The sequence below is a fragment of the Pelodiscus sinensis genome, chromosome 9 (genome assembly GCF_049634645.1).
Source record: "Pelodiscus sinensis isolate JC-2024 chromosome 9, ASM4963464v1, whole genome shotgun sequence".
Classification (NCBI taxonomy): Eukaryota; Metazoa; Chordata; order Testudines; family Trionychidae; genus Pelodiscus; species Pelodiscus sinensis.
The window spans coordinates 19,214,799-19,234,291 of NC_134719.1; the positions used below are offsets into that span (position 1 = coordinate 19,214,799).

The following is a 19,493-nucleotide window of genomic DNA, read 5'->3' on the forward strand; positions in this document are numbered from 1 at the left end:
CAGTTCTGACTTACATACAAATTCAACTTAAGAACAAACCTACAGTCCCTATCTTGTACGTAACCCGGGGACTGCCTGTAGTACATTTAAAAGGCAGAGCTGTAGCAGGGTTAGCTCCCAACCCTGGGAGCTAACCCCACTGTGGTTCTGCAGTTCCCCCCTTATCGACTAATAGAGTAGTCAATGGAAATTCCATCAATTACTCGATTAGCTGATTACACACAATTTAATATCCCTATCTCCACCAATAACTAACTAAATAACAATATTTACTTATTTATTTATGCATGCAATTAAAGGAATGGCACTATTTGAAGGTGTCATATAATCTGAGCTGCAAATACTCAGCCAAGTATAAAAAAAAGCTCAACCTCTTCCATCATGACTGCCTTCTAGATCAGTCAAAAGTAGGTCAGGATTGTATCAACTTGCTGCTAATGTGCCCTGAATACCAAACAACCTCCCTGCTTTTCCCAGTGGTGCTGCCAACAAGGAGCAGTGCATGTTTACATTACTGAATATTTTCAAAGGAGAACCAGGAAGGTGCATGTGTGTTTTCAAAAATCATTTTAAAAAAGAATAACCATTTAAGTTGATAGGATCAGGGGAAGAATCGTAGAATCAGAACTGGAAGAAACCTTGAGAGATCATTAAGGTCAGTCCCCTCCACCTATTGCAGGACCAAGTACCATCTTTTAGACCATCCCTAACAGCTGTTTGTCTAACCTGCTCTTAAAAATGTCCAAATGATGATGATTCTACAACCTCCCCAGGCAGCGTATTCCAGTGCTTAACCACCCAGACAGGAAGTTACAAAGGGGTTGTTTGTTTTAAGGTATTTATCAATTGAAAAGACAAGTCTCAAGGTTTTGTTTTTTTAAGTTGTTTGGTAAATCATTTTTCACTTATGCAGTTTCCACACATGACACAGTTTTCTGTAGTAGATGATGCTCAGTGAACCAAGCAGTCCCAATCCTCAGACAGTAGTTCGGACACGATAACTCAGAAAAAGGTATGAGACCCCATAAATGCCACAATTATGTCAAAGAGGGACAATCTTATTCATTACTCCAGCTGAAGATCTGCTTATGCTCTGAAGTAAGAAGATGGATAAATGTAATTTTCTTTACTGTTGATAATATAACTGCAGATTGTCATTTCTTTCATCCGTCTGTCTTAGAGCTTAATATTGCTACTCATCACTATAGTATAGAGATGTTAAAAGTTGATTAAACAGGTAACCGTGTAACCACTGAACAGCTCAGTGGTTAAATGCTGCGGGCTCTACAGTATAAAGCTTAAATAAGCTTTACTTAAGTTTCGTACTGCCCAGCCCACAGTGAAGCCTTCCCAGGAGCCTCTGCCAGCTCCCAGGGAGGTAGCTTTCCTGCCGCAGAGAAGGTAGCTCTTGCCCCAGCTAGCTGAGTGTAACCGACACCATTAACCAAGAAGCATCAGCTTATCAGTTAAACGGTTTCATACTAATATCCCCTACAATAGGATTAAGCATTTTCCATTAAAAAAAAAAAAAAAAAAGAGCAGCAGCAAAGTCCCTAATGCACTTAATTGAGACTCTGGGACTTGCCATTCTGAGGCAAACACTCTGTGTAGGGTAGGGTTTTTAATGTGCTGCTAATGAAAAGAAGAAATGCAGCGATTTCTTGGATGGAAGGGGGATGTTAATGTTGTGTCATTCTGATAGTGAAAAGTATTTAGTGGAGAAGAAGGTTTTAGAGCATTTCCTAAAGGAGGTCAGATTCACCTGATCTCTCGAAAAGTCTGTTTCAGAGTTGAAACCTGCCGCACATTTCCTACATCACAAGCTTTGTGATCTGTACTGTCCCCGAGGACTGTAGCCAATCAAAATGCGTCTTTTGATCCTACTTTGAAAATTTCAGACCAAAGATTTAAATTGGCATTAGCATCTAACCGGGAGCCAGGCGAGGGATTGGAGTATGAGCCTAATATGCTCATGGAGCAGCTAGAGCCTGTGACGTGCTCCCATACTTTATGGAAATACATTTTTGAATATGAATTGCATAACTCAAACACGCTTTATGAAAAACATGGCATGTAATCTATCATCGGAGAGCTTGTAATCCCCTGAATGTGTATATTCTATTTGTTGCATGTATCACTCCTGTACTTGGAGTTAGAAATATGAAGTATAACCCTGTTTAGCTATCTAGATGTGCTTAATGTCCCAGGACACAGGACAATGATCTGTAAATAGTCTTGCTTTTCCTATAAGGCTGGACTATCGTTGGTCCTACCAAGACTTGTGGCCAGCCATTTGGTACTGGAACCCATTTTGAAAATGGTATTTTTCCGTGGGGGTGCGAAGGAATTGAAACTGAACACTATTCCCACCCTAGGCAAAATCTATTTGTCAGCAGGAGCTTACTAGAGCATGGATACCAGCAGTCAGGGCCTTGCCTGGAGGAAAGGACAACACATTTTTAGGTAGCTGGAGGTAAAAAGAATGTTTAGATGTTGATGCGGTCACCCAACTTCAGGAGCCCAAAAGGATCCAGAGGCTTCACAGCACTTTGATGAATGGGGGCTGTGCACCATCAATGGAAGCTGAAGACAGACACTTAGATCAGCGCACGCTCCCCCTTCCAACACTCAGTCTTTCCATGGTCCTGCTTGACCCGGCTGCTCTCCTTCCAAGAGCTGATTTCTTGTAGGCATTCTGGCATTTTAGCAGTGTTTGTGCTTTCATCCATTGAGAATGATGTATTTCAGTTTAGCTGGCAACTAGATCCCCAGCATCTTCCCCCGCCCCTCTCCCCCACTCCACAATGGTCTCATGTAGTTATTGGAGAGAAGAGAGGAGAGTGCAGGCCCATTTAGGACCCTAGAGGTGAGGGTCTGTGGAAGGGCTAAGCAGTTACCCTTCACTGCTCTTTGAGTCATGCTGGAGAGCAACAACGGGAGCCACTGTAATGCTGGGCCATCTACTCCTGCTGTGTCATGTAGCAGTACATTGCTGTCCTGTGTCAAACGCTACAGAGAGATCCAGCAATGTGAGCCTGGTGATCTTATGCCCACGAGGAGACTCTATTTTAGTGCTATCAGTGCTGCCTCTGCTCTGTGCCCCATCAGGTATCTACTATGCTGGTTGAGTCACATGCTGGAGCAGGATGCTTGGTGATTTCTCAACTATTTTGCCATGGACTGGCAAGCTGGAGACAGGAGTGCAACTGGAAAGCTCTTCAGGGGCAAGTGATTATTTATTTATTTTCTGAGGACTGGGTGAGCTGCTCTGTTTTCTCCTGAGGAGATTGGTAGGTGACTTTTCCTCTCTGCCAGAGGATTTGTTTAAATTAGTGGTATACATAATTCTTCCCAGGAGGGGCACGGATCCATTTTACAGGGTTTGGGTCTAATACCTTCCAGGGTATTTTGAGCGTCAGCACAGGCCATACTCAGCCAGGGTGGTGAGGTAGATAACAGAATTCTACCTCAAGTGGACTGTTTTCCCATTGACTTCTTATGTATTGTGTTGATCTCATCAAAGCCAACAGCTCTTCACAACAGCCAATGTTTAAGACTGGTGCTGAGCTATGCAGGCAGGTTTGACTAGCTGGCTCCCTTGTTAAAATAACTCAGGACAACGAGGAGGCTTACTTTTGCCCCCTTTACTACAGTGGCTTAGTCCTGTAAGACTGCTGCTTGGATGAAGCAGTGATCGGTCCAGGAGAGTGGTACACTGGCGATGCCTCCAATATCCACACGTACACAGAAGGTAGGATCAAACGAATGTCCAGCTACAATACTGGTCTAGACACTGCTTGGAAGACTGATGCCTTACGTAGGCTGTAAGATCCAGCACTACTGAATCACTGAGGCTATAGGAAGGCTGAGGTCAAAGCAGATGAACGCATGTAGGAGTCTGGTTTGCAGTACAGCTGGTCCCCGAGTTGCGAACGGTCGACTTACAACTGTTCGCAGTTACGACTGAAGCTGTTGTAAATGGCAGACCCCGAGTTACAAACGCGATCCGCACTTACGAACAGTGCAGTTGTGTGTAACTCTATGGGGTCCAACTTACGAACAAACCGAGTTACGACTAATTGCTTGGTCCGTACCGGTTCGTAAGTCGGGAAAAGGCTGTATTATACTGGCCAGTAGCTAGTTCTTTCCAGAAGCTGACTGGATTTCCATCTGGAGTACTCTGCTAGGAGTCCTACATTCCTCTTGTCCTTCATTTCACAGATCACATGGATGTACTTCAAAGTTGGGGGGGGGGAGAAATGTTTCAGTATCAGAGCCTGGGGATACCAACAAGATTCCTATTCCATGACCTCTCCTTTTTCTGGTGCATTCTGGGGTCAGCTTGTGGTTTGCTGGGCATTCCATTTGCTTGTGGTTGAAGGACTAGCTGTTCCAGGTTGATCTGGATGCAGCACTGACCTATCCATGTCTCCCTAGTGATGCTAACAAGGCTAACTGCTTCACCCCAAATGAGATGATGGGCAGCACTGGTTATGACTGATGACCTTGCCTCCTCCAGCAGGAACTTCAGTTCTTTTGTTTTTCGCCTCCATTCAGTGATCTTACCAATTGAACAATTGGCTTTAGGTGCCTCACTTTTGGATTTATCAATTCCTCTTTGAAACTTACAACATACCTTTGTGATTAGCATAGCAAAAAATTTGCTTTTTAAATTTCAAATGCATTCAAATTCTTGAGACAGCTTGAAGGTGACATAGGATTACATCACATAGCCTCAAGTTCACCCTCCTACATGCGTTTAGAATAGCAACCAACATTGCATGTAAAAATAAGATGCCAGGAAGAAAATATACTTTTTATAAAAGATACACCCATAGTTGTCATACAGAATACACACACCTGCTTCTATGAAAGGTTCTCCCCTTAGAATCCCTCATTTCCTTTTCCTTCACCTCCAAACAAATATGTTATCAAACACGGTGATACAAAAAATAAATCTTAAATGAAATTGTAAGAACACAATCCTGCAAGCAATTAGGCACATATTTAATGTTATGCACATAAATCCTTTGATATCAAATAGACTACTCACATCCTGTTTTCAGAACCAAGATTTCCTAATAACTTTGTAGTAGATTCTTCCTAAATGCAGTTCCACTTTGGAAAGTGATTCTATTTGGATGGTTCAATAGTGCTTTCCGTAATTCAATAGTCAGTTGCTCAATTTACAAGTTATTCTGTAGAGTGTTACGTACATTCAAGACAAATCTTCAGTTTTCTTACCTGATATTTAACCCAATGAAGTTTGTCCATGTGAAAATATAGTCTCCTCCAAAAAACATTCCAATATAGGTTATTAATATATTCTGGAAAGAGAAAAAATAAATATTTTGCTTAAAATTTGTGAACAGGTATTTATGTATATTCCACAGGTATAAAGATGCTGAAACATATAGAAAAGAGTCAGAAGAGATAACAGTGTGAAAGATACTGACATATGTATTGACGATATTCATTTGAAAGTTACTATATCAGGACTACTATGTCAGGCCTTACTTTTTGTATTAGTAAGTTTCTCCTTCATATTGCCCTACTGAGCCCAAACATTGTTTCCCCACACCCTAAAAAACAAAGGCTGCAACATAGAAAAAAACCCTCTTCTTTTTTTAAAAAACAACCTTACAACGATGTACCCAGAGTACTGAATTCTTCAGAATTCAGCTGTTCTCTTGCTCTCTCTTCCTTATTTGCAAGTAGGCAAGTGCTGACATGTACAAAAATCCTTACCCTTCAAAAGTTATGCATTTCCCAAACTACACATACTGCTGGCAGCCCTAATACTAGACCTAACAGCTTCAAAAGCAGCATTTTAGTTCTCATACTTTAGTTTTACTGGTTTCCCACTTCCCCTCAGATGCCACTGGTTTTGTTAAAGACTTCATTTAGATCTCCAGTCACGGCAAAATTCAATAGACTCAGCTATTAAGTGCAAAACCATTTACAGGCCTTCTACAGTAGGGCTCCACAGGAGCATTATACCAATGCATGAGGCAAAAGATACTCAAGCATTTACTTGGCAGAGCTCCACGTATAGTTGCTGGCAGCTACAGATCACTACCGAGAACCTGTATCAATGAATGGAAAGGAGCTGAGGCATGTACAGCCCTGCGTGGATAAAAAAAGTACCTGCATCTGTATCTGCAGAAATGAGCTGTGGATAGCCACACTGACTAGGGATGTAAGGGAGCAGTCAACTACCCAATAAACCTATGCTTATTGGCAGGGCTCGCCAAGCGGCAGCGAGCCCCGCTCGCCAGCCGTGCAGTTCTGCGCTCTGAGCATGCACAGATAGCTCTGCGCCGGCTCTTCTGGGTTGTAATCTACTCGCCACAGGCGAGTAGATTACATTACTTGTCGAGCCCTGCTTATTGGGTAGTCGAATCAATTACTCCCATTCCCCTCACCCTTGCTGCCTCTGTATCAGAGGCAGCAAGGGGGAGGGAGGAAGCAGGAGCCAGTGCTGGGGGAAGCTGGCTTAAAAGCTGATTCCCCCTCAGCACCTTCTTCGTGGTGCCACCCCACTGCCCCCCACTGCTGCTTCTATCAAAGGCAGTGATGGGGGGAGGGGCAGGATCTGCTGCCGAGTAGCAGCCCTTATCCGGTAGCCCAGCCCCTGTGCGCGGGAGGTCCCAATTCCCTCCTGGGAGCCCCATGCACAGGGGCTGCTGCTGGCTAGGCAGGTGGCCTGGGTTGCACCGGGCGCGGGACCAACACCCGCGGTAGCTCTGCATTTAAAATGTAGTAGGATCCAGGCGGGCAAGCAACCCAGCTCTGTCCCAGCTCGTGCTGGGTGCGGGACTAAACCCTGCTGGGGCTCTGCAATTTAAAATGCAGCAGGAACCGGGGCAAGCTGCCTGGCTCCAACTGCCTTTTAAATTGCAGAGACGCAGCGGGGTTTGGCCCCGCACCTGGCACAAGTCGGGACTGAGCCGGGCTGACTACTGTCTAATCGAGTAGTCAATACAAATTCTATCGACTACTCAATTAGCTAAATACCCGCCTCTTAACATTCCTAACACTGACCTCCGACGATGTGGATACCCACAGATATAAAGTAGATAACTGTGGATTTGCTGGGCTCTTGGAGATCATTAGCCCGAAAGGGAAGTTCTGCTCTGAAGAGCTGAAAGTCTCCGTATCTTCTCTCTCCATGTGGTCCTTGCCTATCCTCTAACTTCTTTGAGGACCTATTCTGGTTCACTATTGTAATCAAGCCAAGGCCCTGAAAGGTGAGTCTTTCCACTTTCAGTGAGACTATAGAAAGAAAACAGACTTAGGCCATGTCTGCACTACGAGAAAGTTGAATTTGTTAAGGTTGATTATTTTGCATCCGATTTTGTGACCTTGGTTGCCCCGCTTGCCTGCTGACCATTCTCCTCCTCCACCATGCTGTCATCCGTACCTCTGCTTGAGGCTGCCTGAGTATCTTGGGAGGAATCCACTGACTGGGTAGGGAAGCTGGTAAGGTCTCTCCCAAAGATCACATGCAGCTGCTGGCAGAAGCAGCTTGTTTGTGGCAATGCTCCGGACCATCTGTTTGCCTCCTTTGTCTTTTGATAGGACTGCTTCAGCTCCTTTATTTTCACACCGCACTTCTGGGCATCCCTGGTATATTTTTTCTGCTCCAGGACCCTTGTAATCTTGGTATAGATATCTGAATTTCTTTTGCTGGTTTGTAGTTCTGCGAGAATAGATGCCTTTCCCCACACAGCAATGAAATTCAGGATCTCTTGCATGCTCCAGGCTGGGGTTTGTCTGTGACCTCACGGGCAGGTGTGCTTCCTACTCTGAGGTCTGCTCGCCACAAAGGAAATGAAATTCAAATTTCTCCAGGACTTTTCCTGTTCACATGGAGAGCAGTAGAGTTGAAAGTTGTGTCCAGACCACCGGTCATCCAGGGCACAGTGGGCCACCTCGCAGAGGCCAAGAATGTCAACTTTAAAAATGCTGCGTCTAAACTATCAGAAAGGCAACCGTACAAGATCGATCAGCGATTACTCCTCGATAAAGCAGGAGGATAGAAATCAACTTCAGTGGCCCTTTAAGAGAACAGGACGGGCTTGGTAATGTGGACTCAATCTTTAGAAAAATCAACCTAATGTGGCTAAATTCAACCTAAACTTCAAGTGTAGATCAGACCTTGGACACTGGCTACTTCAAGTTCTCTGCTCAGGCTGTTCACCTCAAATCGTCAAGTCAACAGCTCTACAAACAAATTGCAGCAGCAGCAAAGCAACTGAGCTACAAAAAAAAGCTAGAACACAGCATGAAAAGGAAGCAACTCTCTAGTCTAGCATTGCTTCTGCAATCTAACAACTCCTCCAAGACTTTTAACACAGTTGGCAAGAAGTTTGCAAAATCACTGCCAACAAATGAGTTATAAATTATTCTCATCGTGGATTTTACTAGATTATTCAAACGTTATTGTCAATAAAGTACTAACAGCTTCTCCTGCTAACCCCAAGCTTGTTTAGCCTATGTACACCTAGAGAAAGGAGACATAAAATTATCTGAATTACTGCAGTTAGTGAATGAAGAAACTCTACTCTTCTAAATTAGAAACTTTTGAATGGCTTCTTTTAAGTAAACAAGATAAATACTTTCTCCAGATTCAAAAGGACTTAGCTAAAATCACCTACCATTTCCCATTTGTAAATTGTTTGGGTTAGCAATAATAAACCAAACAAGATTCATCAACCCTTAAATGGAATTATTTTACCCAAATATCAATTGTGATATTTACATATGCTCTACTAAGACAGAACTCACTGCTGAATTGCAGAATATTACCCTTTGGTTTTAATTTATCTAGGGAATTACATCCCCCGTAGCTAAGACTCATTCTCAATGATGTAATCGCTAATACAACCATGTAAAAGACTGACTGAAGCATCCATTTACCTGTAGCTAGTAGGTCTTATTCCTTTCTTTTATTAATATGTTATTCATAATTTATAAGCCTGAGTATTTTGTGAGGCTTTAGTTGTGGAGTCCCACAACTCAGCGTCACAGATGAGTAAATAGGAGGTCACATCCTTGAACTGGCATTGGGAAAGAAAATCATGAAGATTTGACTTACTCTTCTTGATTTCTCTGGATTTCTCTGGACCAGAAATTTTTAGTAGCTCGGAGGATAAAATTATTTAGCTCTCATCACCCCTTCCACTCATACAAAAGCCTCTGAGAATACAAACATTTATACGGCCTTTGTAAGCATCATACAGGCAATACTGTAACACAAGAAATGGAAGCTCAATATTTTGACAAATATTTAAGAGATTTGTGCAATTTACCTTAATACAGCCAACTATTGTAGTTGTAAGAGCAGAATTATACTGAGTGCAAAGAACTGTGGAGTACATCAAAATAAACCTGCAGCAGAAAAAACAAAAGCAACATTCAGCTTTTCAGAATTTGAGGCAGCATTTATTGTACTAAAATGCCATCTCACTCTCTGCTCTTAATTATATACCATTCTACAGAACTTCCTTCACTACTAGTTTGGAGAGACCTGTATAATTCACTATGGAGTAATGTTATCTTTCAAAATACATAGCAATAGCACCCCCATACCATCAGGTATACTATACTATATACCCCAGTGTTCCCTGTATCAGAGGCAGCAGCGCGGGGTGGCAGGCAGAATTCGGTCCACCACAGGAGCCAGTTTAAACATCAGCTCCCTGCGCAGACTGGCTGCTTACCACACCGCACTGCTGCTTCTGATACAGAGGCAGCAGTGTGGAATGGCAACAGCCCCAGTCCATTGGGAGCTCAGACCCCCTGGTGGAAAGGAGCTGCTGCCAGGGACCAGCTTCTCTCCACGGGGACCTTGGACCCCCCTGCGGACAGGGGCTGCTTTGCGGCAACCTCCCCTGCCCCTCACCCAGCCCCACTCTGCTGCCTCTGACAGGAGGCAGAAAGGGGGGAAAGGTGGGTCTGTGGAACTGGCACGTGCGGGGAGCCTGCTTAAAAGCAGTTCCCCATGCATATCAGCTCCAGCCTGCCCCCTCACCCTCCACACTATTGCCTCTATCAGAAGCAGCCGTGCAGGAGTGGAGGGGGGAAGGCAGGCAGATCAGGTGCTCGGGGGGAGTCTGCTTAAACCCAGGCTTCTCAGTTAATTGTGTAGTCGACTACACGTTGACATCCCTAATTCAAATGCCACCCAAAAGATTAGCAGGGTGCCCACAGTTGGCAGCATGTGTTGCTGCTAGTGGTGCACAACCACACATGCCTCAGTGCACATAATGAAATTTATTCTGCACATGGATGGTAAAAATTGAAAGGAACATTGCTATACACTAGAAAGTAGGACCTCGCTAGCAGAGCCACCCTTTGGGGGTCATTAATTTTTATAAATTGAAGTGACCAAACAGACTAGAAAGTATACTACAGCACAATGTGTACAGATAATAAATTACAGTTATCAAACTGAATTATCAGGTTATGTTTGAGGAACTATATCAGGAACTATATTTTTATAAATATATAAATTTATTATATGTATCAGGAACTATATTTTTAAAAAAATAATGAAATCTTAGTAATGACTTCATTACCACACTCTATTGTTTAAGTCTAAGAAGTGGACCAAGACAACTGGAGTTTGTGGAATCAAGTTTGTGTATTTCTAAAATGAGAGGTAGTAAAATGCTACTAGCTTGTGTAAAAGGAAATAGTAAGATATGCCACTGCTCATAAAAATGGCTAAATTTAAGAAGATAAAAGATACATTATAGATATGAAGTGTCTCCAAAAAACAGACCATACATTAGCATCTGAATGTCTAATTCACAAGGCAGCCTTTTAAGCAATAATCTCTCTGCAAACTGTTTTGTGCCACCACTGAAAATGGACTTTCTACTAATTTGTACTTTATCAACAGCAGAAATTCTCTGCAAACATTATACTCCACACAATTAACATTAATGGGATTTTTATGTGCATATTGACTACAGAGCAGGCCTTCATAGTAAGGCACTTCCTTAATACCTGTTGGTGAGGCTATAAGACAGACTACTATCTGGAGGAAACACCAGCAAAGTTAAAGTAAATCCTTACCCCATTATACACGAGAGTGTAAACTGTATAACGAAGAGTGTATCTGCCCAGCCTTTGTATTCCATCGCCTGAAACAAACAAATCCAATTTTAAAAACAAAAAAATAACGTTCCCAAGTAGACATTAATCCTTTAACATTTTGCTGCACTTAATATGAAAGCCAGAAATGAGCACAAAAGTTCTTAGGATCATGGCCATAAGGAGATTATTCACCAACGTTATTACAGCTTCTTGAATGCAGACGCTTAGTCTGAATCCAGATTCTAGAATCACAGAAATGAAAGGCTAAAAGTGACCTTGAGAGGTCACTAGGTCCAGCCCTCTGCAATGTGGCTTAGAACATCCATTTATGCAGCTATGTTGGTCATAGGCTATTAGAGACACAAGATGAGTGAGGTAATCTCTTACTAGAACTACTTCTGTTGGTGAAAGAGAAGCTGTCAAGCTTACAGAGAGAGCTCTTTTTCAGGTCAGTCAACCCAGACCTGAAGAGGAGTTCTATCTATGTAAATTCAACAACTTGTCTCTCACCAACAGAAGTTGGTTTAACATAAGATATTACCTCACCCATCTTGCCTCTAATAAACCATCCCTGAAAGGTGTATTTAAAAACCTCCATTGATGCCGATGAACAATTTTCCTCGAAAGTCTATTCAAGAGCTAAACTACCTATACCACCAGAAAGTATTTTGTAGTATCTAATCTAATTCTCCCTTGCTGCAGATTAAGCCAAATACTTTTTTTGCTGTTTTCAGTGACATGGAGAATAATTGATTGGGCCTCTTTATAGCAGATCTAAACACATCTGAAAACTTATCAGAACCCTGACACCTGGCCAGCCTTTGATCAAAACTAAAAGTGACTATTTTTTCATCTTTATTCATAAGTAAGTCAGGTTTTCTAAACCTTTTAGCAATTTTATTACTCTGCTCTTAACGCTCCAATTTGTCCACATCTTTCCTGAAGTGTGGTGCCCAGAACAGGACACTGTATTCCAACTGAGCCCTTACCAGTTCCAACTAGAACTGGACAATTACCTCCCATGAGTTACATACAATGTGCCTATTAATACATTCCAGAAGAGCAGCCTTTTTTGCAGCTGCTTCACAATGATGACGTCAATCTGTGATCCACTATAATCCTCAAATCTTTTTCAGCAGCACTTATCACCTTGCCTGTTATTCCCCATTTGACAGCTGTGCATTTCATTTTTCCTTCCTAAGTGAAGTGCTCTGAACTTCTCTTCACTTAATTTCATCTTGTTGAATTCAGACAAAATTCTCCAATTTGTCAAGATTGTTCTGAATTCTAGTCCTGTCTTCTAAAGTGTTTACAACCTCTTCCCATCTTGGGTGTCATCTGAACATTTATTAAGCATACTCTTGACTCTATTAATCAAGTCATTAATGAAAACTAAGTAGTTCTATTCCCAGAACTGATCGCTATGAGACTCCACTGGAGAAGGATTCAGTGTAACACCTTGCAGTTTTATAACTATTCCTTGAGCATGGTCTTTCAATAGTCTGGTGTGCATGTATCCTATATTAAATTCATCTAGTGTTTATTTCCCTATTTTGGTTTGAGAATCATGTGGGACTGTGTCAAAAGCCTTATTGAAATAAAGATAACACATCTATCGCTCCCTTCCTAACTGGTAGGCCAGAAGGAAAGACCAAAGAAGGTTCATTTAGCATAATTTGTTCATAACAAATCCATGCCTGATTTGCGAAGTGTTCAAGATACAAGGAGAGGACTGATGCTGTTGGACTCTTGTTCTTCTCTTTTCCCTCCCCAATGAGCCTAAACGCAGGAAAAGAGGCAAGTAGTAGTTTGTAAGATCATTACTGCATGGCCTTAGCTTCTTGAGAAGCAATTGCAAGGAACAAGACAGCTTGCTTCTTTCAATCACTTATAGCAATAAACAGCATAGACAGTGAAAGTGCAGGATGCTTAATCTTTTGGCTTTAAAACTAAGCACCACACAAGACATGGTATTTTATATTGGGTGGTATATATTGAATGTAGCAGATTTTCCTGATTAATTTGAAGAGGAACCAACAAGGGTTATGGGGAGGAAGAAATCAGATATCAAAACTTTATTCTCAACAAACACCTCTCTGGAATTTTTACATGTTAAGAGTTCTAATATTCAGGCATTTGTAGCATAATTAAGTACAGGCAGTCCCCGGGTTACGTACAAGATAGGGACTGTAGGTTTGTTCTTAAGTTGAATTTGTATGTAAGCTGGAACTGGTACATATTGTAGGGGAAACTCTAGCCAAACATTTCTCCAGAGCTCAGTTTTATTCTCCCACACCTCACTTTCTGCAGTCCTTTATTCTCAAGCTGAGGTGTCTGCTGAGAAAAGCCGCTCCGCGTCTCCCTGGTCTGCTGGGGGGGGGGGGGGGAGAAGGGGGCGCTAGCTTTGCGTCTCCCTGGTCTGCTGGGGGGAAGCAGCTAGTGCGGGGTTTTCTCACCCCGTTTGTAAGTAGGGATCCGATGTAAGTCGGATCCATGTAACCCGGGGACTGCCTGTATTACATTTACTTGTCAAACACGTAGGCTGTGTCTAGACTGGCAAGTTTTTCTGCAAAATCACATGATTTTGCGGAAAAACTTGCCAGCTGTCTACACTGGCCGCTTGAATTTCCGGAAAAGCACTGACGATCTCCTGTAAAATCGTCAGTGCTTTTCCAGAAATACTATGCTGCTCCCGTTCGGGCAAGTCTTTTTCCGAAAGACTTTTGTGCAAAAGGGCCAGTGTAGACAGCATAGTATTTTTTTCTGCAAAAAAGCCCCGATCGTGAAAATGGCGATCGGGGCTTTTTTGCGGAAAACTGCGTCTAAATTGGCCACGAACGCTTTTCTGCAAAAAGTGCTTTTGCGGAAAAGCATCCTGCCAATCTAGACGTGCTTTTCCGAAAATGCTTTTAACGGAAAACTTTTCCTAAAAGCATTTTCGGAAAATCATGCCAGTGTAGACGTAGCTGTACAGATTAAAGGAACCAGATCATTTTGCTGTAGAATTTAAGTCAAATTTACCTGGGACCTTGAATACAACTGTGTCCAAGGCAGTATCAGTTGTGTTCAAGGTCTCAAGTAAGCTTGACTTAAATTCTACAGCAAAATTATCTCCTATGGCAGCCTGGAAATTCTGAACCAGCTTCAGATAGGTAACAATCTGAATTGTATTGATGCAATTATGCATCAATACAAACAACTGTCAGAAGAGAACTGGAGATTTTAACAAATGGGAACAAGACTTCTGGAATCTGTGAAGGCAAGGGAGAGTCTGAGATTGTCTGTTGGGGGAGTGACATACCTTTTAACAGTAACAACTAAATGTTTCCTACTAAAAAATTATCAGCAATGAATTATTTAGTGATATTTAAAATGTGAATATCACTAACAACTCACTGAAATCAATGGGAATTCACACCTTTTGAAGCTAACATTTCAGGTAGCAATAGGCAACCTACATAGTAAGTGGGTCATACAAGTGGCCTTTCTTCATCTCAGTGGGCTGCAAGATTGTTGTAACCAAGATGGTTTCCAGGAATAGGACAGTTTTGCTATGGGCGGGAGGGGGAGGTGCCGAATGAACCTCAGAAGTGCTTTGTTCATATACAGGGGGAGCACACTGCTCTCACAGTCAATGTCGTGTGCAATCAGCACACACCTCACTTCACATGCCCTTGCTAGACGTGCGTATCATTTTTAAAATACCAGTAGGAAAAAAAATTATGCATTTGGAAACTGGTGGAATCTGGCAAGGCAGGGGTAAACAAAATGTCTCTGGAGCCACACACAGAACCCCAGTAGGGCCACAGGTTGCCTACGACTGATCTCAGGCCATCTTTATCACTGTACTCAAGAAAACAAAGCAGTAGTAGTTTACCCATTTTAAGGTTACGTTCCTAGCCACAGAGGCTACAAACAAATACTCTCATAGGCCCCCTGTCTATACTAGAGCTCCCAAAGACATGCCATCTGCACTGCCCAAAGCTCAGTCTCTGAACACAATTCAGGTTTGAGCCCAAATCCTCCTTCTGTTCATCACAAATCGGCCTGACTCAAATCAGCTGAAACTCAGGTCCAAGTCCTGTTATTATGCAGTATGGAGTCTGGTCAAGGCACAGACCCATGCCAGAAGGTCTGCATAGCATAGTATGGATGCAATAGCAAGGCTGAGAGACCAGATTTACAGTGCCGCACGGATGCTCAATCCCAGGTTTGGAAACACAGTCCAAATGTCCAGACCTCACAGACCCAGGGTTAGTGTGCAGTTTGGAAACAATTGCTATCACCAACACAGCTCTACCAGTGTGAGCAATAAAAATATAGATTTTTGTAAAAATAAGTCTAGTATCAATAGCACTTAAGTGCCTGTTGGCTTGTCTATATTGCAAGTGGCACCAGTTTAGTGCAAGGTTTTTAACCAAACCTGATTTTTTTATATATATATTAAAAAAAACACACACAAGGCAAACATCTGTATTCAAATAAGGTTGTGCCATTTAAAAAAATTAATTCGCAATTTCCTAATGATACAATGCTTCATGCACAATTAACTGTTCTCCAGAATTTTAGTTAGCTTTTTTTCAGTCTCCAGCTGTGTCAAAGTTATTTGCTGAGTACTTCACAGATTCTGAAGCTAAACAGGGCAGCTCAACTAGAGCTGCTGGGTATTAATGTGTTGGGATAGTAAAATCTAACACATATTAAGGTACATTTTAAAGCATGTGATTATATAAACTACCAGAAACTGCATTCTGAATGTTATTTTAGAAAGTTATTGTACAAATTAACAAAGTTTCACTGCTTTACTGGTGCCAAGCGTACCTCTACCCTCTAATAAAAGTTCCATAGCAGGGCTGTGGTTGGCGCAAATCAGATGAGACAGATTTGTGGGCTAAAAATAGCTGTGTAGCCATTCATGCTTTCCCCCATGAGGTCCCAGAGGCCATGCTCAGAATCTACACCAGAGATGGACAACCACAAATAATGGGCAGACTGCAAGAGTAGCCCTCATTCATCTTGGTGGGGCACAGCAATCTACAGCTCACTGGTATTCCACCTGCAGCCCGTCCCCATCTGCTCTCCCTCCCCCATGTGCCTCTCACACTGTGGGGCACCAGAGCCCCACGCTTACTTGCTCCTTCCCCTCCCTCCCAGCACTTTTGGAGTCCATGAAGCTCTTAATTCACACTCCATCCTCCCTCCCAGAGGTTGAACAGCCACGAACAGCTGATTTATGTTGTACTAGCTCTGGGGAGGCAGAGTGTGGGGGGTGGGGTGGGGAGGGAGTATAAATCAGGAGATTTGCAGCTCCTCCAAAAGTGCTGGGAGGGAGGGGCAAGACGTAGGAAGTGTGGGGCTCCGATACTCCAGTGCACGAGAAGGGGCAGCTGGTTGCCCACCACTGATCTACACAGCAATTTTACAGCTATGAAGCCAGAGTCCAGTCAGCTCAAGTCAGCCAACCACGGGTGTTTAGTAGAAGCACAGACGTAGGCATATCCAAGAGCGTAATAACTTAGTATTCAAATGCAGTTGCTAATACTGCTCTTGGGATTTGAGGGCCATCAATTTCTAAATGATTTACATTTCGAACAAACAGTTACTAATGCCAACCCACAGCAGATGTGCCAAATGGCTGATCAAATCCCAGTTGTAGTAATATGAATGGCTTTGAGAATGAGTTACTTGTCTCCTAAGGGTGTGGTGTCTGTTCCATTTTGTATCTGAAAATTACACTACACCTATGAAGACACAAATGCATTCCAAGTGTGTGTGTGCCAGGGTGGGGGAAGAACATGGCAGGAAAGAAAAAAGGAAATAATTCAGGTGCTTCACTGCCTGAGCCAGTAGGGGAATATCATGTTGTAGAGCAGATACTCAGAGGTTCAGGAGCCCCATGTCTCCCCTGAGACTCTTTGATATTAAAATCCTGTAATTTAATTAACAGCCAATCAGGGCTTTTACTAGGTTATTAACCAATGAAGTTTCAACTTACTTTGCTGCACCCAGAGAGAGAGAGAGAGAGAGAGAGAGTAAATGAAACAACGAATTCACACTAATGCTTCTCTTCTGGGTAATATTGATTGCTAATTTAGCTGCTCAACCACTGAGGTTGACTATGACTGTGGTAGAGAGTGCAGCAAGAGTAAATTGTCCAGAGCATGTCTTGTGTCATTCCAAGAGCAATCAATCCAGCTAATTAAGAAACCCTATTCAAAGGGGAAGATTACTATAATACAGGCAGAAATTTTAAGTGTTGCTAACAATTACACAACCCTAACAGTTCTGAAGTGTTCTCCTTGCAGCTGGTTCTCCAGGAACTGTATCTTGTTGTTTATCATCTTGTACAAGTCGAGGCCAAAACATACAAGGAGACAATATGTTGCTAGAGTTAACATGACAATGAACTAAGCTTCACAGAACATTTAGCAGTTCATTATTAATGGGTTTGACTGTATGTCCTTTGAGTTTACCAACAAGGATGTCTAGTGTTGCTTAGTTGTAACTAGGATGAGGGAAGTCTCTTGATTTCTTTGCCTTTCTTAATGATACTGTTCTGCGTTGGTTTTGTTCAAGTAGAACTCTTACAGTAGTACATGTCCTGATTTCTATGATGTAGCCATCTGATGAAAAACAGGTCTCCATGCTGAACTGTCCAGCATCATTTGCATTTATTTTTAAAATATAAATATACATACACACAGAGTCAGTACTGGAAACAAAAGGCTCTCTCTCCCCTACATCTGTGGTATTAAAGGGTCTCTGCACTGGATATTCTTCCCAACTACCAGATAATGTCCCTCTGAAGTATTTTAGAGAGGAAGGATGGTTCAGTGGTTAGACTTGGGATCCCTGGATTCAATTATGTGATCCAACGACTTCTTGTGTGAGTTTGTGCAAGTCACTTGGGGGCCTGATGCTCTATTCCCATTTGTAAAACGGGGGCAATAGTATTAATACTATAGCAGTATTTCACACAGGTGTTGAGAGGATAAACTGAGAGGCCTGTAATAATGATGGGGGCTATATACAGACTTGAAATAGAAAAAATAAATGAGCCTGATCAGTTAAAGAAACTTAAACCTTCTTGAGGTTTATTCACTACATTGTCATGAATTATTTATATGTAAATTTTGCTTGCACTCAGATAACAGACATTTACACCTGATGCGTAACTGGAAGCTCAAGAACATGCCAATACAGTAAAACTCCGATGGTCCGGCACTCCTGATGGTCTGGCACCATCAGGAACCCGGAAGTGCTCCGGGCAGCCGGACCATTGGAGCTGCTCTGCCCCCAGCTTCCCCGATTCAGCCGCTGCTAAAACTGACCAGCGGCTGAATCGGGGAAGCCGGGGGCAGAGCAGCTGGAGTGCTGCTGGGTAGGTCCCGTAGTGCTGCCCCTCGGGGCTGCGGGACCAACCCGGCAGCACCCCAGCTGTCCCCATTCAGCCGCTGCTGAAACAGACCAGCGGCTGACTCCAGGAAGCCCGAGGCAGAGCTGCTCTGCCCCGGCTTCCTGGAATCAGCCCCTGATCAGTTTCAGCAGCAGCTGACTTGGGAGCAGCTGGGGAGCTGCCGGGTTGGTCCCCGCAGCGCTGAGGTGCGGTGCTACTGGACCAACCCTGCAGCGCCCCAGCTGCTCTGCCCCAGGAGTCCTGATTCAGCAGCTGTTGAAACTCACCAGTGGCTGACTCCAGGAAGCCTGGGGCAGAGCAGCTCTGCCTCCGGCTTCCTGGAGTCAGCCGCTGGTCAGTATCAGCAGCAGCTGACTTGGGGACACCTGGGGTAGAGCAGCTGGGGTGCTGCTGGATTGGGCCAGTAGCGCCGAGGAGTGGTGCTGCGGGACCAACCCAGCAGCACCCCAGCTGCTCTGCCCCAAGCATCTCCAAGAGCAGCTGGGGTGCTGCCGGGTTGGTCTCGCCATGCCAAGGGTCAGCGCTACCGGACCAACCAGGCAGCACCCCAGCTGCTCTGCTGCAGGCGTCCCCGATTCAGCCGCTACTGAAACTGACTAGCAGCGGCTGAATCAGGGATGCCTGGAGCAGAATCGGACTATCGGAAGGGGGGGCTATGAGGGGTCTGGAGTGGCATCCCCCCCATCCCACCCCAGACCCCTCATAGCCCCCCCTTCCGATAGTCCGGCATATCTGATAATCCGGCACCCCCTGGGTCCTAAAGGTGCATGATTATCGGAAGTTTACTGTATTTTTGACATGGATTAATGAAACACTGTGTATAACCATGATAAAGCATTTACATGCTTTAACAATGCGAAAATGTTAGCAACTTTACAAACATTTTGCTATGGTTCTGAAATCTGATAGATATCCCTCCACAAAAATCCAGTTTTTGAGCATATTTACGTAACAGACAACTACTCTCCCC

At 43.4% G+C, this 19,493-nt stretch overlaps 1 protein-coding gene across 1 annotated transcript in view; it reads right to left on the reverse strand.

Moving 5' to 3' along the window:
• The window catches only part of SLC35D1 (solute carrier family 35 member D1), a 38,956-nt gene that overhangs the window by 8,768 nt on the left and 10,695 nt on the right, over positions 1 to 19,493 (reverse strand). Inside the window, exons 9-11 of the mRNA XM_075936186.1 lie at positions 11,086 to 11,153; positions 9,315 to 9,393; positions 5,245 to 5,327 (exon numbers count right to left, since the gene is read on the reverse strand). Of these exons, the coding sequence (XP_075792301.1) occupies positions 5,245 to 5,327; positions 9,315 to 9,393; positions 11,086 to 11,153 (230 nt within the window). The remainder of the gene's footprint in view (positions 1 to 5,244; positions 5,328 to 9,314; positions 9,394 to 11,085; positions 11,154 to 19,493) is intronic.